This window comes from Chinchilla lanigera, unplaced genomic scaffold (genome assembly GCF_000276665.1).
Source record: "Chinchilla lanigera isolate Chin_1 unplaced genomic scaffold, ChiLan1.0 scaffold00070, whole genome shotgun sequence".
In the NCBI taxonomy this organism is placed as follows: Eukaryota; Metazoa; Chordata; class Mammalia; order Rodentia; family Chinchillidae; genus Chinchilla; species Chinchilla lanigera.
This window is the reverse complement of record NW_004955471.1, coordinates 3,047,873-3,074,798: the sequence shown is the minus strand read 5'-3', so window position 1 is coordinate 3,074,798 and position 26,926 is coordinate 3,047,873. Positions and strand designations below refer to the sequence as shown.

General features: G+C 43.8%; 2 protein-coding genes across 3 annotated transcripts in view; one reads left to right on the top strand and one right to left on the bottom strand.

The window, feature by feature from the left end:
• The window catches only part of Nr3c2 (nuclear receptor subfamily 3, group C, member 2), a 338,685-nt gene extending 323,096 nt beyond the window's left edge, over positions 1–15,589 (top strand). Inside the window, exon 9 of one of the 2 annotated variants that reach the window (XM_005400874.2) lies at positions 12,909–15,589. In XM_005400874.2, the coding sequence (XP_005400931.1) occupies positions 12,909–13,064 (156 nt within the window). In that variant the 3' untranslated portion in view covers positions 13,065–15,589. The remainder of the gene's footprint in view (positions 1–12,908) is intronic. The other variant, XM_005400875.2, reaches the window with a different exon arrangement.
• Positions 15,590–22,233: 6,644 nt separating this feature from the next.
• The window catches only part of Arhgap10 (Rho GTPase activating protein 10), a 295,503-nt gene continuing 290,810 nt past the window's right edge, over positions 22,234–26,926 (bottom strand). The window contains exon 25 of the mRNA XM_013522864.1: positions 22,234–22,961. Within this exon, the coding sequence (XP_013378318.1) occupies positions 22,873–22,961 (89 nt within the window). The 3' untranslated portion in view covers positions 22,234–22,872. The remainder of the gene's footprint in view (positions 22,962–26,926) is intronic.

Sequence of the window (26,926 nt, the reverse complement as noted above, 5' to 3'; positions counted from 1 at the left end):
ATCAGCAATGTATGAGAGTTCCCTTCCTCTACATTTTTTTTTTTTTTTTTTTTTTTTTTGGTAATAGCCATTCTAACTGGGGTAAGTTGATAGGCATTATGGTTGTGATTTTTGAAGCCCTGGTTATTAGTGATGTTGAGGGTTTTTTTCCACATACTCCTTGCCCGCCTGTACATCGTGTATGAAAAATGTCTATTCGGGTCATTAATGTATTTTTACATTGTATTATTTGACTTGTTTTTCTTTCATTTTGCTGTTCAAGTTCCTTGTATATTCTGGAAATTAGTCCTTTGTTGGGTGAATAGTTGACAACTATTTTCTACCATCCTGTAGGTTGTCTCATCACGTTAGTTATTTCCACTGCTGTGGAGAAGCTTTAAAGTTTGATATAATCCCACTTACCAGTGTTTGCCTTTGTTTTCTGTGCTTTTAAGGCTGCATTCAAAAAACTGTTTGCCAAGACCAGTGTCCAGAATCATTTCCCCATATCTTTTCCAGTGGTTTCATAGTTCTAGGTATTATGTTTGTCTTTGATCCCACTTTGAGTTGATTTTTATATATAGTAAGAAATAAGGGGCCAGGGATATAGCTCAGTGGCAGAGCGCCTGCCTGGCAAGCACAAGGTCCTGAGTTTGATTCCTGGTACAAAAAAGAAAAAGAAAAGAAAGAAAGATTTTGGGACCTAGTGTCCTTCTTTCTGCATAGGGATGTGCAGTTTTGCCAGCATCATTTACTGAAGAGGCTGTCCTTACATCAATGTATGTTCTTAAGGCCTTTGTCAAAAATCAGTATGCTGTAAAGATGTGGCTTATTTGTTATAGTAGTCTGTGTGTGTTTATGCCAATTTTTGATGTTTTAGTTACATGTCTTTGAAGTTAGTTTTGAAGTCAGATACTCTGATGTCTCCAACTTTATTATATGCTCAGAATTGCTTTGGCTATTTGGAATCTTTTGTGCTTACATATGAATTTTAGGATTGTTTTTTCTGGTTTTGTGAAGAACACCATTGGTAATTTAGTGGGATGTTCATTGACTCTCTAGGCTTCCTTAGGCATTGTGGACATTGTAGTAATATTACTACTTCAAATCCATTAACGTAGGGTGTCTTTTGTTTTCCTTTGTGGTCCCTCTTCAATTCATTTCAACACTGTAACTTTCATTATAAACATCATTTGCCTCCTTGATTAAATTTATTCCTGGGTACTTTATTTCTTTGCAGCCATGGTGAATGGCATTGCTTTCTTGATTTTTGTCAGTAATTTCATTGCATAAAAACCTACTAATTTTCATATTTCATATATTGTTTTCTTCCTACTTCTGAGGATTTGTCATCCATTTTGGTCCTTATTTACTCTTTGGGTTTCTCACAACAATGTGATATTTAAACACCCGTTTATTTCACTTAAAAGTGTGATCTCAAAGTGCATCCATTTACCTAGACATCTCTCAAGTTTATCCTTCTTTATGGCAGAATAGTACTCCACTGTATATAAAAATCACATATTTTCCATTCATCCATTGATTGGCATTTGCACTATTACCCGGATTTAGCTATTACAAATTGTGCCACTGTAAACATGGGTGTGCATATATTGCTGGGGTATGATGCTTTTAACTTTTTGGGAAGATACCAAGAAGGGGAATAGCTAGGTCAAATGGAACCTCTATTTTTAGTATTCTGAAGACTCTCCATACTGATTTTCATATCGGCTGTACCAATTTACACTCCCACAAACAGTGGAGAAGCCTTCCTTTTTCCCCACACCCTTGCCAGCATTTCTTATTGGTTGATTTCTTGATAACAGGTATTTTTTCTAGAGAAGGAATCTCAATGTTGTTTCAATTTGCATTTCTCACTGACCAGTGATGTTGAACATTTTTCACATATTTATTTGCTGTTTGTACTTCTTTTGAGAAGTATCTGTTCATTTCAGATGCCCATGTTTGGACTGAGTCTTTAAATTGGGATTTTTTATTAGTTCTTTATGTATTCTAGGTATTAGTCCTTTGAGAAATAAGTGGTAAAGATTTTTTCCTATTGTGTGGGTTGTCTCTTTACTCTGTTGGTGGTTTCCTTTGCTGTGAAAAAGCTTTTGAATTGTGGTTGATGTTTTCTCTAGTTCTGTGAGGTATACTATTGGTATTTTGATCAGGATTGCATTAAATCTGTATAACAGTTTTAGAAGTATGGCCTTCCAAGAGCAAGGGATATCTTTCCATTTTCTGATATTTTCTTTGGTCTCCTTCTTTAGAGTACTTTAGTTTTCCATGTAAAGGTCTTTTACTTCCTTTGCATTGATTCCTAAGTATTTCATTTTTCTTGATGTTATTGTGAAAGGTACTGTGTCCCTAATTTCTCTCCCACTGAGTTTGTTATTTGTGTCCAGGAATGCCATTGATTTTTGAGCACTGACTTTATATCCAGATACGCTACTAAATTTGGAATCTAGGAGTCTTTTAGTGGAATTTTTGGGCCTTCTATATACAGTATCGTGTCATCCACAAATAATGATAATTTCTTTCCTTCTCTTGTCTCATTGCTCTGGCTGATGTTTCCAGAACATTAAGTAGGAATGGTGATAAGATGCCCTTTATTTCTTTCTCTTGTCATATTACTCTAAGATTCCCAATACTTATTTAATAAGAGTACTGAAATTGGACTTGTTTCTCACCTAGGCAAAATTACTTTACCTCCTCCATTCAATATGTGGTTTTGGGTTTGTCACATATAGTCCTTATTCTAAGATGAGAATCTCTGCAGTGGTGTTCATCAGGAATATTAATCCAAGTTCTCTCTCTCCCTCTCTCTGTCTCTCTGTGTGTGTGTGTGTGTGTGTGTGTTGTCTGGTTTTGGTAATCAAGGTAATGTTGGCCTCAAATGAGTTTGGAAGGACAGTAACCGTTTTTATGCTTTGCAATAGTTTGAGAACGGCCAGTAGTAGTTCTTTAAAAATTTAATAAAATTCTGTGATGTTATCCAGGGGTTTGCTTTGTTGGGAGATTTCATATTACTGATGTAATCTTGTTACTGTTATTGTTCTCTTCAGGTTTTCTGTATAATTTTGGTTCTATTCTTGTATTTTCCAATGTGTTGACATATAGTTGTTCATTATAGTTCCTAAGGTGCCTTTCTGGTTGTTCTGTCATTTGTATTGTGTCCATTTTTATCTCTGATTCATTCTCTCAGTCTCAGTAGTCTATGTGAAGGTTTGTTTCTATCTTTTCAAAAACAAAATGTTTGTCTGATTGGTTTATTTGAGTCTCTTGTTTTATTTCTACTCTGATCTGTGTTACTGCTTTTCTTCTACTAATTTAGGTTTGGTTTGTTTTTCCTTTTCCAATTTCTTGAGTTGCATCTATAGGTTATTTAAAATTTTTTTTGAGGCACTTGTTTTAAACTTCTATCTGAGTACACTTTTGATATATCCCATAAGTTTTGGTATATTCCATTTCCATTGTTACTTGTTTCAAGAATTTTTAAAATTTGATTTCTTCATGGACCCATTGTTCATTCAACAAAAAAGTAGTTTAATTTCCATTGTTTATAGAATTTCCAAAGCTGCCCTTGCTGGTTTCTAGTTCTATTGCATTGTAGTCAGAGAAGATACGTGCTACAATTCTAATTTTTTAAAAATCCATTACATTTCTTTTGTGGCCTAGCATATAGTCTCTCCTAGGGAGTGTTCCATGTGCTGAGAAGAATGCGTTCTGTGCAGCTGTTGGATGGACTATCTAGAAGTCCTCTAGATAGCACTTCCATTTAGCTTATAGTTTAACTGCAATGATTCTTTGTTGGATTGATTAATTGATTGATTTTGATGATTATTCATTAGTGGAAGTGGGATTTGAAGTCCTCAACTATAATTGTATTAGACTGTATTCCTTTAGATTGAGTAATTTTTATGTAATTGGGTGTTCCAGTGCTGGATATAGTTATACTTACAAATGCTATTTCCTTGAATTGATCCCTTTAACATTATATGGTGACCATTTTGTCTCTTTCTAGAGTTTTTGTTTTATTATCTGATATCAGTTAGTCCTGCTCACTTTTACTTTGCATTTGTATATCGTTTTCCTTCCCTTCACTTTCAGTCTGTTTTTCCTGGTGAAATGAGTTTTTTCACTGGGCCTGGGCTTTTGTTTTGCTTTGCTTGTTTATTTTCACTTATTTACCTTATCTCTATCTATCTTTGATTTGGGAGCTTTAACCCATTTCCATCCAAGGGTATCTCTGGTAACTAACGATGTATTCCTGTCATTCTGTTAAGTTTCTTCTGGTTGTGTTGTATATCCTTTGTCCTTTTTTTTCTTGTTTGTCTCTGTGGCTTGATAGTTAACTACGTGGAGACTAATTTCTTTTTCTTTCAGGTATCTGCTCTACTGTTAAGCTATAAACTTTTACATGGTTTTATGATGTTGGCTTCAACCTGTCATGTGTAATTTAGAACTCCCTTGTGAATTTCTTATATGGTTACTCAAGTGGTGATGATGAACTTTTTTTTTTTTTTTTTGCTTGTTTTGGAAGGTCTTTATCTTTCATTTCTTAAGAGTAGCTTTGATGTATGTAGTATTTTGGGGTGGTACTTGTTTTCTTTTAGGGCTTTGAAGATGTCCTCTCATTTTCATCTGGCCTGCAAGGTTTCCAGTGATAAATCTATTAGTCTAATGGGATTTCCTTCTTGTGTAGTGGGATTTCATTATAAGTGACTATACTTTTCTCTTGCTCTTTTTATAATTCATCTTATACTACTTTTACTAACATGTATTAATTGTGCACATTATTGGGGTTCATGCAATACTTCCGTACACCCACTGATCAACTCTCACCATCTTCTCCCACATCCACTCCCACACCCTTCCTAATTTCTAATAATCACTGTTCTACCCAGTTATTTTGAGGTTCCACATGAGAGAATGTGCAATATTTATCTTTCTGCTTTATTTATTTACCTTCACAGATGTCCTGAAGTTCCATCCATTTTTGTTACAAATGACAAGAATTGTCATTTTTTTATTTTATGGAAAAAGTAAAACAAAATTTCAAAACAAATAGGAGAATAACAATAGTTAATACATTCCATATTGTTATCTTCAAAGTAGTTACTCAGAATATAAGATATGGGCATAAAAAATTATCCACAGATATTAGCACTAGTTTCTCTTAGTTCATTGAAAATAACGGTTTGTGCTAATATTGTGTGTTGTTTTTATGGCTGAGTAATATTACTGTGTTTTCGCTATTCATTCATCCATTGATGGGTACCTAGATTGATTGTATATCTTAGCTATTGTGAGTACTGCTGCAGTGAACATGGGTGTACATCTCTTTGGTATGTTGACTCAGTTTTTTGGATGTATACCTAGAAGTGAGACAGCTAGATCATATGGTAGATCTATTTTTAATTTTTTTGAGGAACCTCCATGATGGGTGTACTAATTTAATTCCCACTGATAACACAAGTCCTGTTTTAATATGCTGATAATAGCATTCTGACTGGAGTGAGATGGTATTTTATTTCTTAGTTTTTATTTGCATTTCCCTGATGGCTAATAATAATGAACATTTCTTGTGTATTTTTGGCCCTTTGTACTTCTTTTGAATTCAGGACATTTGCCCATTTTTATAATGGATTGCTTTTTTTTTGTGGTTGAGATTATTACGTCATCTGTCAGATGAATACTTGGTAAATACTTGGTAAATAATTTCTCTCCTTCTGTAGGTTGTCTTGTCCCTGTATTGATTGTTTCCTTTGACGTACAGAAACTTTTTAGTGTGATGTAATCCATTTGGCACTATTTGCTGTTGGTGTCATATTCAGAAAGTCATTGCCTGTACCAAAGTCTTGGAAGTGTTTACCCTATATTTTCTTCTAGTAATTTCACAGTTTTAAGGCTTACATTAAGGTTTTGATCCATCCTGAATTGATTTCTCTGCAGGATAAGAAGCAAATTTCTGTCACCTGCCTGTGGAGATCCAGTTTTCCCAGCACCATTTATTGAAAAGAAAAAATCCAGTGCGTGGCTTCTGGCTCGTCTGTTGAGAATTAGTTGGTTGTAGATATGTCAGTTTATTTCTGGGACCTCTGTTCTGGTCCATTGGTCTGTATGTCTGCTGTTAGGCCAATACCGTGATGTTTTGGTTACTATGGATCTAGTATGAGTTGGAATTGACATATTTCAGCTTTGTTCTTTTTGCTGAAGAATGCATTGGCTATTCTGGGTTTTTTATATTTCCCTATACATTTTAGAATAGTTTGCTAGTTGTGTGAAGAATGTCATTTGGCATTTTGATGGGTTTTGTATTGAATCTGCAGATATCACTGAGTAGTGTGGATATTTTTATTCTTCCAGTCCTGAAATGGGAATGTTTTTCATTTTTTCTTTGTACCTCTTCCACTGTATTTTGTAATTTTCATTGTAGAGGTCCTTCACTTCCTTGATTCAGTTTATTTTTCTAATGAAAAATTTGGTTGCCACTGTGAATAGAAATGTTTTTTGATTTCTCAGCAAATTTACTGACCTCTAGAAAAGGTATTGTTGTATGTTGATTTTGTATCCTGCTACTCTGCTTATTTATTTCTTAGTTCTCATAGTCTTTGGTGGAGTCTATAGGCTTCTGTACGTATAGAATCTCATCATCTGCAAACAAGGGTAATTTGAGTTCCTTCTTATTCGTATGCCTTTTAGTTAGTTCTTTTGCCTCACTGCTGTCTAAAACCTCTGGTACTATACTGAATACAAGTATGAAGAGCAAGCACTCTGGGGCCCGGGATATAGCTTAGCAGTGCAGTTAGGAGGCAGGACCTGGGGGCACAGCCTGGAGGGATGGATCTTGTCCCTATGCCTCTGTTCACCCTGCTTCCTGGCCACTGTGGGTTGAGCATCCTTTTCCTTCAGCATCCCCCTCTGGCATCTGTTTCTGCCTTGAAGTCTGCCAAACGCTGGACTGAAACTGTGAACCAAAATAACCCTCTCAAGTTGTGGACACAGGCATTGTGTCACAGTGACAGGAAGGTGACTGCACCGTCTGGATAAAGGCCTGCTGGTTTTACCTTCTCAAAGAACCAGCTCTGCGGTGTTGATCTCATCTGTTTTTCCTGTTCTCAGTCATATTGTTTTCCTTCTACAAATTTTAGGCGTAGGTCTTCCTGCTTTTCTATGTTCTTGAGATATATAAAGATTTATCTAAAATCTATTTTTATATTGCTATTTATTGTTGTAAGCAATGAATAGCTTTGGCTCCATCCCACATTTGGATATGTTTTCATTTTCCTTTGAGAAATTTAAAACTTTCTCTTCTCTGACTTCCTCAGTGACCCACTGTTTTTTCCAAAAGTACACTGTTCAGTCTCCATGCATTCTGTATACTTTCTAAAATTTCCCTTGTCTTCTAGCTTTTTCCACTGTGATCAGAAAAGATACTGGTTATTATTTCAAATTTTTAAATTTGTTAAAACTAATTTTGTGGCCTAATGTAGTATATGCTAGAGAAAGTTACATGCATTGATCCAAAGAGTATATCTTCTGCAGCTTTTAAGAGGGAATGTTGTATGCATGTCTGTAAAGTCCATTTGATCTATATGAACTCTGATGATTCTTAGGTTTTCTCTTTTGTTCTGGATTATCTGTTCATTGGTGATAACAGGATTTTGATAACTGCCATTATTGTTGTATTGGAATCTGTTTTTCCCTAATAATGTTTACTTTATAATGTTGAGTGTTCCATCTTGGGGTGCTGGGCTGAGTTCATGGGGCAGCTCTGCCCCCCTACGCCATGGCAGTGCGGTGAAATGACTATGGGGCCCCAGAGATGAGCATATACAGGGCTTTCTGACCCCCAGAGCAGCCCGAATTCAGCGAGCAGTTCCCTTCTCAAGATGACTCCTGGCTACAGCACCCTGAGCATTTGCTGCGAGATGGGAGACTCTTTCCCAAAGCAGGACTACCATGGAGATTTCAGGTTGCTTATCTAAGTGGGTGCAAGCTCGTGAGTACTGTGAAACTTCCCAGTAGGTAGAATTACCTGGCTCCACGCTGACAGAGTTTGCTAGGACCCTTACCCTACAAAGGGGACACTCTCCCTTTCTTGGCTATGGAGCTGAGGGGGCAAGACACTCAGGTGTTTTGTTTCTCTTTCTTTGCTGTTGTTCCAAGTCTCTGAATCTTGCAAGGTTCCAGTCTCTTACTAGCTTCCAGTGTTCTCCCTGAGTCATTCACCTCAAAATGCAGCAATAGCCTTGTTACTTCGGTTTCTCTTTGTGGAGGAGGAAGTAAATCCTGGGCATTTCTATTTTGCTATCTTAAACCCCACCTCTGTCTTGTAACATGCATCCAAAAGATTTTTTTTGTGGCAGGGGTTCTTTGTTTGTCTTTGTTTTGTTTTTTTGTTTTTCTCCCGGTACCAGGAATCGAACTCACGACCTTGCGCTTGCCAGGCAGGCGCTTTGCCACTGAGCTAAATCCCCAGCCCCTGTGGCAGGGGTTCTTTGAGGTAGTATACTTGGATGTCTGTATCTTCTCCCAGATGTAGAAAGTTTTCAAATCAACAGTTAGGGCACTGGGCCTGTAATCCCAGCACTCAGGAGGCTGGGGCAGGAAGATCACAAGGTGGAGACTAGCCTGAGCTACATAGTGAGACCTTTTCTCAAAAAAAAAAAAAAAAAGTATTTCTATGTCTTTTCCTATTCTCCTTTTAGAACCAAGAATTTGAAAGTTTGTTGGCTTAATCATATCTCATGAATCTTAAAAGTACTAGTCTCTAGATTCTGCAGTTCATTCTACCTGGTCAATTCTGCTGTTGAGACTCTCAACTGAGTTTTTAATTTCATGTATGGAGTTCTTTAGCTCAATAATTCTTTGTGCTCTTTGCTGAATTTATTTCATGAATTATCTTCCTAATTCTTTTTAAAAAAAACTTTCTACTTACCGATTTTTGGCACTGAGGGATGGGCTCAATGGTCTTCACACTGGGCTACATGCCCACCCCACTTTACTCTGCCCCCTTTCTTTTGAGACTTTTAGGGTTTTTTTTTTTTTCTAGTACATTTACAGTACATGATAACATTTATCATGGGGAGTTTGCACGTGGACATAACACATCTTAATTCTTATTTGTGCCATCTTTCCCTACGCCTTCCAATTCTTGATCCCCTTCCAATATGAAAAAGGTTGATTTCCATTTTTTCTTCATTTCTCTTTGCTTTTTCCCTTCCTTCCCTCCCTCTTTCACCTCCAGTTCCCTTCCCATTTGAAGAAGTTCTATTTCCTATTTATCCTTTATTTTCCTCTTTATATTTTGGGTTTCTCATACAAGAGAAATCATGAAATATATAAACTTGTGTGTCTGATTTATTTCATTTAACATAGTCGGGAGGTGGATGTAAACATGTGTCAGGTTTATCTTTAAGACTTTGAGTATAAATGCCACATTTTCTTTATCCATTCGTTTGTTATGGACATACAGGCTGTTTCTAAAATTTAGCTGTTATAAATTGTGCTGCTATAATCATGGGTATGCATGTATCACTGTAATGTGAGGACTTTAACTCTTTTTGGAAGATTCCAAGAAGAGAAATAGGTCGAATGGAATTTCTACTTTCACTGTTTTGAGGAATCTCCATACTGACTGTATTGGCTTACATTCCCAACAACATTTTCCCCACAGCCTGAGTAGCACTTATTATATGATTTCTTAATAACCATTCTTTCTGGAGTAAGATGCAATCTCAGCATTAATTTGCTTTTCTCTGATGGCCAACAATGTTGAACATTTTTTTCATGTATTAATTGGCTATCTGCATTTCTTCTGAGCAATGTCTATTCATTTCAGATGCCCATTTTTTTATTCTTTCATTTTGGGGGGCCATCTAATTTTTTTTAGTTCTTTATATACACTACATATTAGTCCTTGAGACAGGGTCTTGCTAAGTTCGTTATACTGGGCTTAAAATAAGACCCAGTCTGTATTGCTTTTCATCTTATTTCCTTAATATCATTTGAATTCTGTGTTGTGCAGTTCGTTAATTTCCATTTCTCTGGGTCAACTGCTGGAAAGTTTTGTTCCTTTAGCAATATCAACTTGCCTTGTTTTTTCTGATTCTTGTGCTCCTATATTGGAATTTCTGTATCTGTGTGTCTGTGGAGTCCACCAATTTCATAGGTTGGCTTTCACAGTAAAATGCTTTCTGCTCGCAGGATGTGCAAGGGTGCTGACTGGATATGCTGCGTGGCTTTGGTTCCAGAGGGTGCTTCTGTGTAGTGTCTATGTAGCTTCTTCAGTCATAGCCAGCAGTGGTGATGTTAGCAAGTGTCTCCATGACCTACACTGCAGGCAGGAGTTGTGGGACTGAGCTGCCAGCTGGGATACAGCGGGGTGGACACCCTGAAAGCTCTGGGCAGTGCACGGGGCACCCATCAGCTCCGCATAGTTGACTTTGAGTGGCCTCCTGGTGCTAATCTCACCTGTCACACTGCTTCCCTGGACTGAGGGTAGGTGGACAGGGCCTCAGTGGGTTAGTATGAATGGCCTGATACTGATTCTCGGGCCCAGGGCCATACTGAGCTGAGCTTCTCAAGAATCCAGGTTTAGAGCACACAGGCAGGGCCACCTGGCTGCTTCATAGGAAGAGGGAGGGTGGCTGTGCCTTCTTGGCCCCTTGAAAGGATCCCAGGGAAAGGGGGCTCAAGATGGCTCCCTGCATCTTTGTTCTTAGGGGAAAAGGGCACAACATGGGGTATTTTTTCTCCAGGGACTGCCTGGGCCTTGCTGTGTGAAGTCCCTTTGTTCACACTGATCTCAGAGATGCCGTGCGCTTAGCTCCCCACGCTGTGAAGACTGCCGTGCATCCGCGTGCTGCCCAGGGTGTGCCGCATCCCCACCGTGCTTCCCACTCTCCGCTAAGAACTTGTGGTTTTCTTGTTTGGGTCACTTTTGGTGGAGGTACCACACCATTAGTCACTCTTCTTGCTGATGTAAAAAATTTTAAAGGCAAAAAAGGTCCTCATTCACAGCCCAGGGAAGAACTGTAGAAGTATGAGTGTGAAACTGGCCTGGGGGTAGCACAGGCTCTGCTATGTGAGGTGGTGCGGCTGCACACGTGGAAAGCCATGTCCAGGCGAGCTTCAGCTTTTATAGCCCTGAATACCACAGGAAAACAAAATGCATAAGAGGAGAGCATTTTAAGAAATTTTTCCCAGAAAGGCAAGAATAAGGTTTTCTCATCCCTCATTTTATACAGAGGAAACTAAGGCCCTAGTTCCACAAAGACCAGATTTTGCAAACAGCATTTTGTAGAGAACGATGTTTACTGGTTGAAGGAGCAGAGAACAGAATTAGAGAGGAGCAGTACTTCTCAGCATCTTGCATAACTGGCAGCTTGTTCCATCCGGGTGAGGTTCCTCCACACCTATGTTGTGTTCTGCACACCTCTGAGGCTCGGGTGTGATCCCTCACTGTACAGATGAAGAAAGTGAGACACGGCATTCACAAGGCATGCATGGGTGAACCCGGCTCCTGTTCTGAGGAGGGTGGTTTGTGCTGTTTCCCAGCCCGTTGGGCTCCAGCCACTCCACAGGCTGAGGACAGACGCACTGCTTTTTCCCTGATGAGACTGTTGTTGGCTCCTGCACTGTGTTGAAGGTCCTTGCCACCAAGTGAGTTACTGCCTGACTCAATTTAAGCTTCCTAATTGAGTTTTTTAAAAAATCAAACGGGGGAAATTACAGATTTGGTTTCACCAAAATCACTATCTTAAGACTGCTGCCTTTTAACTTTATGATAGGCAACATTCATGTTGCCTGCTGGCATATAATAGGAAATAAGCAAAAGTCATTTTTCCAATATGGTGCATGTTACTGTCACAAATACCTGAGATGAACAATTGATAAACAGAAAGGGTTGCTCAAGGCTTACCACTGTGGAGGTTTCAGACCATCATTAGATGCCGCTTTGCTTTGGGCCTATGGCGAAGCAGCACATCATGGCAGAAGTACAAGGTGCAGCAGAAGAGGAAGGGGCAGCAGTCCCACTCTGCCCTTCAAACCCCAAGCCCCAGGTCCTCACGTCCTCCAAGTAGACCTCTCCTGGGAAAGGCCCTGCCATTTCCCAATAATACCAGGGAGTTGGCGGGGGGGGGCAAGCATTCAAGACATGGTCTGTTGGGGACCCTTAAGATCCAAACTGTAGCACTTGGATTTGTAAGATCCAAACTGTAGGGATTAACTAAAGAAAAATTTATAGTGCATTTTTTTCAGATTTGAAATTGTATTCCTAGTAGATGGAAAAGCAACCAATATTCCTAGTAGATGGAAAAGCAACCAATGGAAAAGCAACATGGACGTGGAAGTCGTCCACCGAAGATGAGAGACAGCTCATCAGTGGAGGCTCTTGTGCTCTCCAAATCAGCCTGCACTAGAAAGTGGCTGAGGACTCTTGGCCCTGCCCCACGGCTCAGCAGAGGGATTGCTCCCTTATCCATGGCTATGGGGCCACCATGCTGGCCATTGAGGGATTCTGCTGAGCGTCTCACTCTCCCGAGCACCCACTGTGTGTAGACCTGAAGCCAGCCCTTGCTTGGGAAGGCCCACACCAACATAAAACAGATACACACATACCCCGGCCTCAGCCAATACAGTGTCCCAGTCACTGCTGTCCCTGTTGACTCAGATATATTCACTGCTGCATAGTTACATGGGTCTCAGCTGAATTTGTCCTGTGAGAAAGATAATTACATAACAGGTGATGGGAACCACATTCTCCATGACCCCCAGCCTGCTACGTTCTTTAACCTGGTTTCCCATCAGGATTTCAGCATATTGCTCTCTGGGTTCATTTCAGTTAGGGTACAGAGGGGTCCAGGGCAGGATGGAAGTGAGGGCCTCACATCGTGTCCCATGTCTGTGTGTTGCAGCTGGTGAGTGACTTGCTGGAGTTTTGCTTCTATACCTTCCGAGAGTCCCAGGCTCTGAAAGTGGAGTTCCCCGCGATGCTGGTGGAGATCATCAGTGATCAGTTGCCAAAGGTGGAATCCGGCAATGCCAAGGCCCTTTACTTTCACAGGAAGTGATGGAAGATGTCTTACCAGAAGAACTTTGCCTTAAGTTTCCCCGCGTTATTCCACACCCACAAAGGACTCAAGAAATCATGGTTGATTCACACTTGTCAGCAGTCTCTCAAGCTTAAAATCGTGTCAAGGGTTTGGAGCTGGGAAAGCCATCTGACGTGGATTTGGCAAGATCAGAGCAGTCTAAAAGACTCTTCCCTCTCCAGTCCCCAGCGCTTAGAAACATGTTCCTCTGGATGAAAAGCCATATCTAGTCAATAACTCTGATTTTGATATTTTAACAGATGGAAGTTTTAACTATGCCATGTAGTTTCCAGTATCGTTCGCTTGTTTTAAAAGGGTTCAAGGACTAACGAACTTTTTAAAGCTTACCTGTGGTTTGCACATAAAACGTATAGTCAATATGGGGCATTAATATTCTTTTGTTATTTAAAAAACACAAAAAAGAAAAAATATATACAGATTCCTGCTGTGTAATAACAGAATACGTGGCTTGGAATAGCAGCCCTGTCTGTATACACACTCGTTAGCATCCATTTATTATTTAATTAGAACGGATAAGATGTTAAAACAAATGCCTTGGTTTCAATTTCTAGTACCTATTGTGTTGGCTTTACAAATAATTTTTTGCAGTCTTTTGCTGTGCTGTACATTACTGTATGTATAAATCGTGAAGGACCTGAAATAAGGTATAAGGAACTTTTGTAAATGAGACACATACAAAAAAAAATTTAATGGTTAATAGGATGAATGGGAAAGTATTTTTGAAAGAATTCTATTTTACTGGAGACTATTTAAGTACTATCTTTGTCTAAACAAGGTAAAAATTTTCTTTTGTAAAGTGAAACGTTCTGCATGCATAAGGAACCGTTTACAGTGTATTTAAGAAAAAGGGAGAGCTGTGCCTTTTTTAGCTTCGTATCTAATTTACCATTTTACAGTCTCTGTTGTAAATAACCACACGCAAACCTCCGTGGTTGTCTTTAAGCCTTTCTACTTTTTCTGTACTTTTCTTGTTCTGTTCTTGGTCTCCCGCTTGGGGTGTTCGTGAGACTTGAGCACTTTTTTCCAGTTTCTGCTTCATCCTACTTCCAGAAGGGGGCGACACACCGGGTGTCGGCAGCTCCTTGCAGGTGTCACTGGACAGCACCTCTGGGACAGAAGGTCCTGGGGTGCTCAGCTCTTGGTAAGCTGCCCCTTTCCCCCTATTCCACAAGAAGCAGAATCAGCTCTTGGAGGAGAAGGTTGGAAACTCCGCTCAGAGAGCACAATTTTCCACCCTGTTCAAAACATCCAAATTCTCCTGTGGGGCGGGGGGATTCCATGCGCTGTCTACATCTGTCAGAGATCAGATCGTCACTGCTGCTCCTGGCAGGCGTTTGATGCTCCTGGAGCTGGCCGCGGGAACATGTAGATCGTGGCAGGATGTACTGGGACAATCCATCTCGGCAAAGGTCTATCGAAACGGCGTGGAGACTGAAAGATCATTAGAGGGTTTTTAGATTTTTTAAGGTAGGTTTTAAAAATAAATTTTATACATAAACAGTTTTGGAGAAAAACAGAAACACTACAGATCATATAAGTAAGACAGTGGCACTAAAATTTTTAATTCATTAATCTGTCTGGCACTGATGCAATTTATGGCTTTTCTCTTGCCCTAAATCACAAATATAAATATAATATATATAATAATATATTATATGTATCTTTGGAGAAACTAACAATATGATTGCACTAAACTACTTTGAATAGAGGCCAAATTAATCTTTTAAAAGTAGTGATGGTAACCATCACTTACTCGGTGAAATCGCACTTTCCAAAACCTAAAAGCTGTTGCTCAGGCCGGGGCGGGGAGGAGTGATTGGAGGAGCAGTTCTCCAGGGTTCACCATGCAGGCAACATTACCTACCTTGTCTTTTAAAAGACACCTGCCTTACGCAAGGGGAAACCTGTGAAAGCGGCACTCGGAGGGAGGACTTTTCCTTGTACAATTTGCAATTTCAAGAATTTAATTTCTAGGCAGATCTTTAAACTCAGTCAACTCACATGCACAGCAATATGAAGGCCACACTCTAAAGGTGATAACTATACAGCATGCAGACTGGGAGTTTCTGGAAAAAGAAATGGTTATAAAAGTAGCTTTTAGTTCAGACAACTTTCTATGAAATTGGGATTTCAACTTTTATCAGGTATGGGATGAGACGGTCTGCATCAGCTTTTTGTATTAACAAAGTTACTGGCGCTTTGTGTGTCTCCAGGTAACTTTGCTTTGATTAAACAGCGAAGCCATATTCTAAATTCACTGTTGAATGCCTGTCCCAGTCCAAATTGTTTGTCTGCTCTTATTTTTGTACCATATTGCTCTTAAAAATCTTGGTTTGGTACAATTCATAATTCACCAAAACTTCTTCATATAATTAAACACTAAATTAGTTTAAAATGAAGCAATTTATATCTTTATGCAAAAACATGTCTGTCTTTGCAAAGGACTGTAAGCAGATTACAATAAATCCTTTACTTTAATCACCTGTTGTTTTGAAAATGGTTTATTTGAGTATCTTTAGTTCTAGCTAGACTTTGTAAAAGACAAAAGATTTATACAATCTGAAGAGAAACCAGAGTATTAGGTACACTTTGTGCCACTGCAAATTCTGATTTTATGTGGTCTATCTACAGCCAGAGAAGGACAACAGGAGTTTTGTCCCTTGCTCCAAAAAGCTCTATGTGAGTGACAGGTTTACTGTCTTTGGGGACTGATGAGATACCCTGTCTGTTATTGCTAACATTGGGTTCACCAACATACCCTGTAACTAGTTAGTAACAGTATCTGCTGTCGTGTAGTTATCTGCACCCTACACATGCATTGCTTCATGTATCTTCACAACCACAGGAAAACTTATTCTGCAGACTTCTGTGACTCACCTGAGTCGACGGGCAGTGTCCTGTCTGATTCCAAAGTCCCGCCTCCCCATGTCTATTACCCGGCAATTTCTTGGGCGATCAAAGCTTGCTCCTTACTGGCCCTGAGGTTTGCCAGACTCCTCCTGGGCCTCTCTCCTTGATTCCACTCATTAACAAGGACCACAAAAAAGCAGAAAGCAATTACCAGCTCATTTCAAAACAGAGAACACTTATGTCCCACAAGATAAATTCAAGTTTGTTTTTAAGGCGTCATTTTAATGCCGATTGTTGTGACTACCTGGTTTAAAAAAAAGGTGAAAACTGATAAATTTGACTCTGCTTTAATCTCAACATAGTGTAGCCATTGATCACAGCACAAGTGTGCATAACAGTTTTCATAAGACACCTATCAATGTAGGGAATTTTATATTCATTTAAGAAATGTGACCTTTTGGGGCTGGGGATTTAGCTCAGCGGCACAGCACCTGCCTGGCAAGCGCAAGGTCGTGAGTTCAATTCCTGGTACCAGAAGAAAAACAAAAAACAACAAAACAAAAAAAAAAGAAATGTGACCTTTTAAGGAGATGGCTTTTCACAGAGAGCCCCTAACTTGAAACAAAAGCCATCTTAGCGATAAACCTGCAAAGCAGCCCCTGCCAAGATGCTTGTTAAAGTGGGTCTCCTTTTTTAGTTGAATAGGCTTATTCTTGGGTCAAGGATGCCTTTATTTTACTCAGAGAATGTTTAAAAGCAGTCTCAGGGCCAAGGAATTCAGCTACACATCTAGGAATCATTAGCTGAGAACTGGCTCTATCACTGCAGTGGAAGCCGTGCCTAGCGTTGCATAGAAACTGAGGGTTTTGTTTGCTTCTATATGTTGAATACCCCAGCAAATAGAAAGCATTGTTCCTTTATGTAAAAGTCAGAGTTAACATACTTCTTGAGAAATACAAGTACTGTATACACAGATGTAAGTGATTTCATTGGTAGTATCTCTGGCACTTTCAAGTCATCCAGTTGCTAGTGCAGCATCTTATTGGAAATGAAATAATGGATTTCCAAACAATGTTGGGTAAGAGGATTCAGGCTCAATCTCAATATTCAGCATGGGCCAAGAGTGTCCAAAGCAAGATGCAGCATGCCACAAAACAGCAGGCAGTTAGCAACTGCTGTGTAACTGCCACCCTACAATTTAGTAATCAATAAACCAGCATTTATCACTGCTCATAAGTTTGTAAGTTGGCCCAGGGTTTTGATCGGGGCCAGGCTCAGCCAAGTTGGGTTTGTTCATGCATGTGGGGTCAACCTGCAGCTGCTAGCTATAATCGTTTTGTGTGAACTCAGGTAGTCCTGGTCTTTCAGCAGGCTAGCCTGGCAGAGACAGGACTCTAAAAAAGAAGGTGAAAAGCTGCAGCGCTTCCCAAGTCTTTGGTTGTATCAGGTTCACTTCTGTTTCTCAGCCCAAAGCAAGTTACAAGGTCAAGCCCACAGTCAAGAAGGGAGAGTTCTTTACACAAGAACATGAAGCTAGAGGATAAAAGACTGAGATCACCGATCAGCCTGCCACTAGCACTTATTCAGATATTCTTAAGCAGAATGTGTGTTTCAGAAACCATGGTTTCTAAGTTTCTCCTTGTCTGAAAAGCTCACTTAATGTGGATCTAATAGATCTTCACGCCCTGGGCCAGCGTGACCCATCGAGCCTGAGCATGCTCCTACCACTTGGCCTCTCAGCATTTCCGTAGCTGCTACACTCTCCAAGGAAGAAATCCAGATACCAAGACATGGCACCAAGCCTTCTTGATGCATCCCATTCACATTCACTACTCAAGTCCAAAGAGCAGGGCTTTCATTAGATAATTAATAATCAAGTTAATCTTCAGACAGAAAAGTGCTCTGCGATATATTCAGCCTAACCAGTACAGAAAGATGCTAGCAGCCAGGCATGAAAGCATTACGAGAATAAGCTTAATACATGGAACTTGGCGGGTGGGGATTGAAGATCTAAAGTACAAGTATGATTAAGCAATAGGAAGTGGCTGGATGATCCCCCCATCATGCTGGGCTCATCTGTTCTTTGCTAAACTCTTTCCTGCCATAGACTCAATTCCATGATGTTCCCTAATTAACATGACATCCCAAGAGCTTGGTACTTCTCGCATCACTTCACAGAAGGAAACTGAAGTGCACAGAGGTCAAGTGATGTCGGCCAAGGTAAAAAAACAGTGAACATAGTATTTCAAAGTAAGGGTGTATGTAACTCAGAACACACACTTTTATATGGTATTGTTTTACAAAGTACTGCAGTGCGGGTGCCTTGAGCTATGCAAAGTTAGCTTTTCACAGCTCCGGAGGCTGGAAGTCTGCGATAAAGTGGAAGCAGTGGCTTCCTCCTGAGGGCTCTGAGGTCAGGATCTGCTCCAGGGCCCCACCACAGCTGAGAGGTAGCCGTCTCCTCTATGTCTCCTCACATCATCTTTCCTCTGTGCCTGTCTTTCTCCACCTCCAAACTTCCCCTTGGAAAACGACACCAGTGCTACTGGATTAGGGTCCAGTCTTCCGCGTTCAATTTGGCCACCTCTGGGATGACCCTATTTCCAAATGAATTCTTGTTCTCACACACGGGAGACGGAGACTTCAACATACGAATGGGGTGGTGAGTGCAATCTGCAGTGGCCACTGTCTCTGCTGACCCCCGAGACCAGATGGCACAGCAAGAAGAGGGCAATTCACTAACTGACCTAAAGCAAGTGCTTTACCCATTTTCTCATCTCTGAAGTGGGATTATTCTCCCTGGTTCACACACTCACTGTCAGGAGAAAGTGAGTTAAACGCCCATCCCTGGCAGATACCTCTTCCTTTCCCTACCCATACCCCAGATGCATACACTCCTGTCACCCAAGAAGGCAGGGGCAGCAGCCACCCGAAGCCTCTTTGCCTCTTTTCGTACCTGGCATCTCCACGCATGCAGGGAAGGTCCTGTGGGTGCTGCCAGCGGATGCAGCCCTGCATCCCCAACTCAAATGAGGCACACGAAGTCCGAGTTCTCTCTTCTGCCCAAGACACCCTTGTGGCCTTTGTATGAACACAGGCTGCAGACCTGGTCCGTGAGCGGCAGCTGGTGCTGCTGGCACCGAGAAGTGGGGCTGAGAGGCCGGAGTTCTGACAGGTGTGCCTCCATGCACAGGTGAGCGCTTGGCCGGTGCCTGGAATCAGCTGTGCTCATCCAGCAAAACACACACCATTTCTCTTCGGGGGAAAGAAAGATGATCCACCAATGTAAGAACCCCCCTCATTACTAAGTACATTTCGGGCCCTGCCCAGGAGACAGCTCTCTGCCCACAGCCTTGCCAAGCCGGGCCACACTGTGCTGCGGGTCGTGTTCTCACAGGGAAACACCCGGGGATCTCCTCCAGCACTACCCTCTTCCTCCCCAGATACACACAGGCCAGGTCTGCTTCGCGAAGGGTGAAGGAGCCGCTGCAGCTGCTCTGCTCTGGAGCTCCAGTACCATCAGACTGGCATCTGAAGGAACACAAAGGGCCCGAAAGATGCAAGTCACAGTCACAGCAGTAACAGAGAGAGACCACCGGTTCCCACTAACTGAGCGCATACTGGACAGGTTACTTCTGTTAGCTGGTTTTAACTCCGGCCTCCAGGTATGATTTGGTTTTTTTTTTTTTTTTGTGGGGAAGGCAGAAACAGAAACATGGAGGTCGTTTACCTTGCCCAAGGTCAGATGGCCACACTTAGTGTTAACTTCCTTAACCATGGTGAGGCACTCTGGGTTATGTACACCAGTGTGAACAATGGGACTCTTCCTCGGGCAAGCAAATAAATCAAATCTTGATGTAGCCTGTCATGTTTAATGACCCCTAGGGACACAGTAAATACAAATACTGCCGGATATCACTCTCAGTGCTCCCTGGGCCCACTGCCCATAGGTATGCTTTTCCTACAGAGTTTTTGTTACCCAGGACACTGTCTTAGTTGCATTCTCATTGCTGAGACACAATAACCTAAAGGAGAAACATCCACAACCTAAAGGAGAAAAGGTTTATTTTGGCTCACAGTTTGCAGAGGTTTCAGTCCACAGCTGGCTCCAAGGCAGGCAGCAAGGCAGGTCATGGCAAAGAAGAAACAGCTCATGGCATGGCAGGCAGGAAGCAAAGAGGGATCAAGGGAGGAGGAGGGAATATCTATATTTACATTTATGTTTCATTTCTAGGCCATTCCCCTAGGGACCCACCTCTTCCCACCAGGCTTTACCTCCCAGCTATAAACATAAACTCATCAGTGGATTAGTCCAGTACCATACACCCACGGTCCAGTCACCTCCTAAAAGCCCCACACATGAGCACATGAGGCTTTGGGGGGATATTAAATATCCCACAACAAAGGGCACTGAACGTTCTGCCTTCCCACCTTCAAAGCCAAGCTGGCACATACACAGGTCTCCAGCTAGCTACTGTAGGGTGGCCCTGTGCTCCTCAGCAGACAATGGAAAACAGAACCTATAATTCAGTATTTAAATTGTGTTGTTCAGAAATTGTCCCTATTTTTATGCACAGCAGGCACTTCTTAAACACATCCTTGTCCCATCCTTACCTCCTTTGAAGTCAGCTTTTTGTAACTCTTAACAAAATACTTGAGATAATCAACTTATAAAGACAAAAGGTTTATTTGGCTCACAGTTTGGGAGGTTTCAGCCCATGACCAACTTGCCCTAGTGCTTTGGCAGCACAACATGACAGGGAGCAGGTGGTAGAGCAAACTATCTTGTGGCCGAGACACGAAGCTGGAAGAAACAACATCCTGCAGTTCCCTTTGAAAGCATGCCCCTCATGACCTACACCACCCTAAGTTTCCACTACCTACCAATAGGAATATGGGCTGCAGACTAAACCTTAACACACAGGCTTTGGTTCCAGATCCAAACTATAGCAGCTCCAAGCGCAACCTTTATGTGGTCCACACAAGGTGACTTCAGAGCCATCACACAGCAAAACAGCAAGCTTGTGAATCAGTTCACCTGGGGAAGAGGCAGCAGACACACCTGTCTTTTGATAAATCCTCCAGAGAGAAGTCTGACAGGTCCAGGAACCTCTCCAGCAAGGGAGACACGTCACCTCTTTCCACAAAGCAGCATCTGGTGTACAGCTGGCTTCAGTCTCCTGCAGCTACTAAACCAGTGCTTCATGCTCAAAGGGAAAACCTGCTCCTTGCCCAAGTGGCTGGCTGGGCCCGTGCCTGGAGTCAAGGTTGAGAAGCACGAGGACGATCAGGGCCTGCCCATGCTGTGGTACTCATCAGCTTCAGGCCCACGAAGCACCCATGTCTTCTGGGTCCACCAAGGAGGTCTGGGATCTCGAGCTGCAGGCCTCTGACCCTGTCCAGGGGGATCAGTGCTAATACCTGGAAGACACAGGATGCCCTGGGTGATGTGACTTGCCCAGTGAAATGAGTCAGGACTGGCTGCCAGCACAAAGGCAGCTCCCACCCTGTATCAGAGTTCACTAGGGTAACAGATGTAATATAATGAAATATATTTTTATTTCTGATTTATAAGGCAGGCTAACAGTGGCCACCTTGCAGAGTCAGGTGTGGAAAGAATCCAAAAGTGCTGTCTGTGTGCTGGAGACGGAATGATCCAGTGAAAGGTGGAAGACCTGGAGCTCACTGCAGAGTCCTGCTGGCATATGTACTGGACAGCCGAAGGATCTATGTTGGATGGCTGGAGAATCTGCTAGAAGCCTGGAGAGGGGCATCCGAAGGTGATGGCAAAGACAAGCTCCTCCAAAGCATCAGAAGTGATTTCCTTCTTCTTTCCCTTCTTATCCCATTCAGGCTACAAGCCTATTGGTTGGTGCCACTCGTGCAGGGTGTGTCTTCCCTCTTCAGTAAGTCCATCATTCAGCCACAGCCAGAGTAGGCTAAGCCAATCAGATGCGTGTTTCTTACTCAGGCAGACTCCACACTTAACTATGCCACACCCACTCCAGCCCGGCCACTTCCACCCGCCTTTGGGGGAAAGGCCTGTGCGGCGGGTGGCAGAAGCCCCTCGGATTCTCACACACAGAGAGAACCTCAGCCCCTGCCTCCCTGAACATGCCCTGCTGAGAAGGAGCAAGGCTCCCGGTCAACAAGTTCTACCTGTGAGTGTGTGCCACCACCAGACAAACATGAGTTTCCATCTGTGGGCTGCAAAATCATAAACCATTCCAGGGGGGACGAATTCCACCATCCCCGCCGCCACAGGAGACCACACAAGTTGAATAGTAAATTACACTTTATTTCATTTACAGAGAGATCGTGGGTAAAAAGGTGGCACCGGGCAAACAGCACTCAGGTGAGGAGCACCGAGGAGGAGCCTGTTATAAATACGCGGTGTGCTCAGGGCAGGTGGAGTGAGCGTGGGGTCCCCAGGCCGGCCATTCGGGAAGGAGCAGGCTTGGAAAGGGCCGCTCTGCTTCCCCCGGGTTGAGACCAATCCCCCTGTACCAGCAGCCGCCTGCGCCCCAGTCTGCTCCCCAAACTGCAGCCCAGTGGAGGAAGGACAGTTCCCTTTAACATCTCAGCGGCGGGTGGGAGGAGAGGGATCCTCCGTGGGCCTGGTGCTGTGGATGCCAGTGGAGGTGGCAGGCAGCTGTCCTCCCTCTCCTTCTACAGGATGAATAATTCAGATTCCCCCACGTCCTGATTCTGGACAATGGAAAAATCCCTTCTGTTAACCCACTTGTCTGTACTCATCCACCAATCTACACAGTGCTGTGCGCCAAGTTCCCTCCACATTCCCGGCCCTGGAGTGCCGGAGGTGACTGTGATTCCCGAGTGTGGTCCGGTGTGTGAAGTGCCGCTCCCAGGCAGGCGTGCGGGGTCCAAGGTCAGCAGGGCCCGCTGAGGCCCGGGGCTACAGCAGCTTGACATAATTCTGGGGAATCAGACCCCTCTTGCCATTCAGAGTCCCTTCGAGCCAGCCAGGTTCCCTCGAGGTTTGTACTGGAAAGGAAGAGAAAGTACTTTTAACAATGCACCGTCCCACCGCACCTCTGCTGACTACGCAGCCGGTCTCACCTGGGCTCCAGCTAGGAGCAGCCAGGAGAGAAGCGGGTGACACCTGGGGTATCCAACTGTGACGTATGCAGCAGGGAGAACTGATGGCTCTGCCCCCTGGCCTGGCCAGCCAAGTCCTCCTGTCTTCCTGTAACAGCCTCTCTCTGGTCTCTACGCTTCCAGTCTGCCCCCTTCCAATCCACTCGGTACAGGGTGGAGCTTCTAGGACACAGGACAGAGCATGTCACTCCTGACTGAAGTCACACTCAAGCTTCTTACTGGCCCTGCGCACCCCTCCCGCAGGACCTCACACTCGTGCAGCACTTCTTACTGTCTGCTGCCCTGAGTGACCAGGGAAGCCCGAAGCGAGGCTCCACGCCTTTGCACGTGCTGTCCTCTACCTGCAGTGCTTTGGGACCTCTTCACCAGGAGGTTCTTCCTCTTCAGAGACCTGAGGGGACAGCTCCTCCCCGCAAAAGTCGGCCTGGCCCTTCCTCAGCACTGACGACCCCTCCAGGCATCGTCACTGGATGGGCAGTCTGAGGACAGGCCTGGCCTTACACGTCAGGGCACAGAGCTTGGCCCACGGCGGGCGTCCGTAAATACCCGTGGCACACACAAGTGAGCACGGTGGGCAGCACGGGCACAGGCCACAGCCCTCCTCAGCAGGGTTTGCGAATCAAATACAGTGGCGCTCAGAGCCCCCAGCCGAGGCCCCCAGCCACGGCCAGAAGAGCAGTTCTGTGCCTGGGGAAAGGAAGCGGAGTGCTCCCTGCAGCTCAGCTCAGGAGCCGGCTCTGAGATACGGCTGACTCCAACCCACGAGAACCACCTGCACCGCACCGAGGGTGCACGCACACACACACACGACGCAAGTCTGGTGAAACAACACTCCTACTGGTCAGAGCCCTCTCTTTCCTTACTCTTTTTTGAATGCTGGCTGAAAACTTGCATTCACAACCCACTATTCTGTAGCAACCTCCAGCTTGGAAGACACTGACCATCCAATCCCCAACTGTAAAGGTTGAACGCAGTAAGGTAACCACTTGCCCTTCCCTCTCTTGGAAGACATAAGTGCACATGCTGGCTGTCTGCATTATCCTGGCCTTCTGCCATTTCTTCACATTCACCACACTTCCTGCTTTAAGCTCTCTCTGTGCTCGCTCCATCCACCCATGGCCGGAGAGCATGAAGTCAGGCCTCGGACACTGGCTTCAGCATCTCATCTGCCGAGATGTCCCTCTTACCCCAGACCAGATGAGGGGCCCAGCCACACACCCTGCATATTTCATGTGTGTGAGCCTCTTCTAGCCTAGGATACAACACACAAACATCACAGACATGTAACACGAGAATTTCTACCCCCAGCAGCTACCACAGTGCCCCCCACACACAATTACTTGTGCAATGAATGGACACACAGACAAATCGGAGATAAGCTCTCAAGCTGATATGGAAGCCTGTCCCTTTCTTCATGTCCTCAGTTACCTTCACCCTGACACTGCAGCACAGCAAGATTTTTAAAGGCTTCTCAATTTCATCTAACCACCCCCCCCGCCAAGGTGGCAAAGCCACCAGTGTGCAGGCACCGCCAGGGAAAATGACTGGCTTCTATGCAAAGGGCCCCCTCAGAGATTTGGAAGGTGGCCTCCTGAGGGGAAAGGTCCCGAGTGAAGCGAGAGGCCTGGAGGAGATTCCTGGCTGATGTGCAGTGGCAGAGAGATGACTTCAGCCTCACAAGTTATGTAGAACCCATTTGCACATGCTTAGCATTTCTTCTCCTGTGTATACACATACTTATAAAAACACGGCTGAGGCATGAATAACAGCTGAGCAGGGAAGAAAGAAAGAAAAAAGAAAGAAGGAAGGAAGGGAGGGAGGAAGAAAGGGGAGGAAAGAAGGAGGGAAGGAGGGAAAGAGGGAGGGATGCAGGGAGGGAGGCAGGGAGGCAGGGAGAGTAGGAGGGTATGGAAAGGGAGAACTGGACAGAAAGGGCCAAGCTGGGAATCCTCCTTGTCCCCATCAACACATCGATGCTCGTCCACATCCCTGTTGTCCACCTCCCTTCCCGGGAACCTGTCACTGCCTGAGGGAGGAAACCCCAGGGACTCCTGTATCTCCCAAGAGGCTGGAAATGGCCCAGGGTGGGCAGTGGTGAGATGGGACAGAAAGCTCAGAATCCCAGGAGCTGGGCATCCCCAGCCCCTGGCGAGGTGGCTCAGAGGCTGCAGAAGAGGACTGGGAGGGGTTCTCTCTCCCTCTCAGAGAGAGTATCCCTCTGTAGACACCAGGAACACGCCCCAGGCTCCTCTCTGCACTTAGTCCGACCCACTGTTCCTCTGGTGTGATGGTCCATTGGCTCAGCAGCAATACCCAGGCCTCTCGACTAAGTCAAGCATTATTACAGACGTTTCTGTGAAGACCCAGTCAATTACTCTAGACACTTAGCTGGTAGCAACAGTGAAGTCCATGATCTCTGACAAGCTTCATAACATGGTGGGCCTCGTGCAACCAGGAGAAGGCCAGGAGAGGACAAAGAAGAAAAAATTCTGCCAGCCAACAGCCTGCCTTGAGATTCACACTATAATTCTTCCCTAGGTCTCCAGCATGCATCCTTCCCTGCGCATTCTCACTCTCACTCACATTCATATTCACATTCTCTCTCTCTTTCCTGCTTTCTTTTTCTCTGGATAATGCCGGCTGACACAGTTTCTGGAGTACACAGCACCTCATATCTCATGTTGGGGAAAACTTCTAACTCCAAAAGATAGGAACAGAATAGAAGCAGAGTGGGCTTTGGACTCCCCAAGACCCTGGCTGGAATTCTGGCTCCTTAATGGCTATGCAACCCTCGACCTTTACCAATCTCTCATAGACCATACGTATTTCTAAAAGAGGGCAAATGGTAAGTCATCAGAACCTGCTCCACAGATTAAAATGAGACCTTTTCTTGTGGTGGTGCAGGCTCTTGTGCATTATCAAGCATGATGGCAGGAACTGACCATTTCCAAGGTAGGGAAGTAAATTTATGACGTTAAGGGCAAAGCACAAGCCGCACTTAGCTATCATTTACTCAACCTATGAACACTGTGTATAGAGATCTGTAAGCCAAGGCCCTTGATCCCTGAACATCCCTGTCATGGGAATCCCCACTCGAGCCTATGGACTCCCCAGCAGGCTTGTGTCTTCCTAGTCTTTTTCTGTGTCTTCCTAGTCTTTTTCTGTGTCTTCCTAGTCCTGCGCACCATGCTCAAAAAATACTGTGGAAGTAAAAAACAAGATATCTGCATTTCTGCAGCACCACTTACTTAAGTAACTTTCCCACATGAAAGGTGCGTGCCATGTGATATGTCTCTGCATCAAGTATGAGTTGAAGGAACACTCAAGCCAGTGAGAACAACCCTAAATACTCTACTCCCAATAAACCAAGGCAACTTAGATCTCTATGGCTGAACATGAAAAGAACAGAACAGACCACTGCTGAGGGGAGCAGAGAGGTGACAGGGGCTCCCAGATGACTGCACTGGTCTCGGTGACCTGCCACCTTAAAGACCATGGGCTGCATAAGGCTGAATCCAGGTGCTCTTGTCTATGAACCAAAAGACTCTACCTTCCCAGAACAGCCCGGGTCACAGCTGACCTTAGAGCTCAGCTCCACCCCGAGGAAAGTGTTGCTGCAGGCGCAGTACACTGGATACCACGGAGAGAAGAAAGTGGGCGACTTGCACGGGATAGCAGAAGGCCAGGGGCCTGCATGGGGGCCTCACCTTCCTTGTCTCAGGAGAAAAAGGCTATTTTTCATCACTTATGTGTAAGTAAAACTTGTGAAGCCAGTATTATTTTGACAGATATCAGAGGTTTCCAGTTGCTTCTCCAAGTCGAGCCTCAGGCTGCAGGGCCACCTCAGGCTT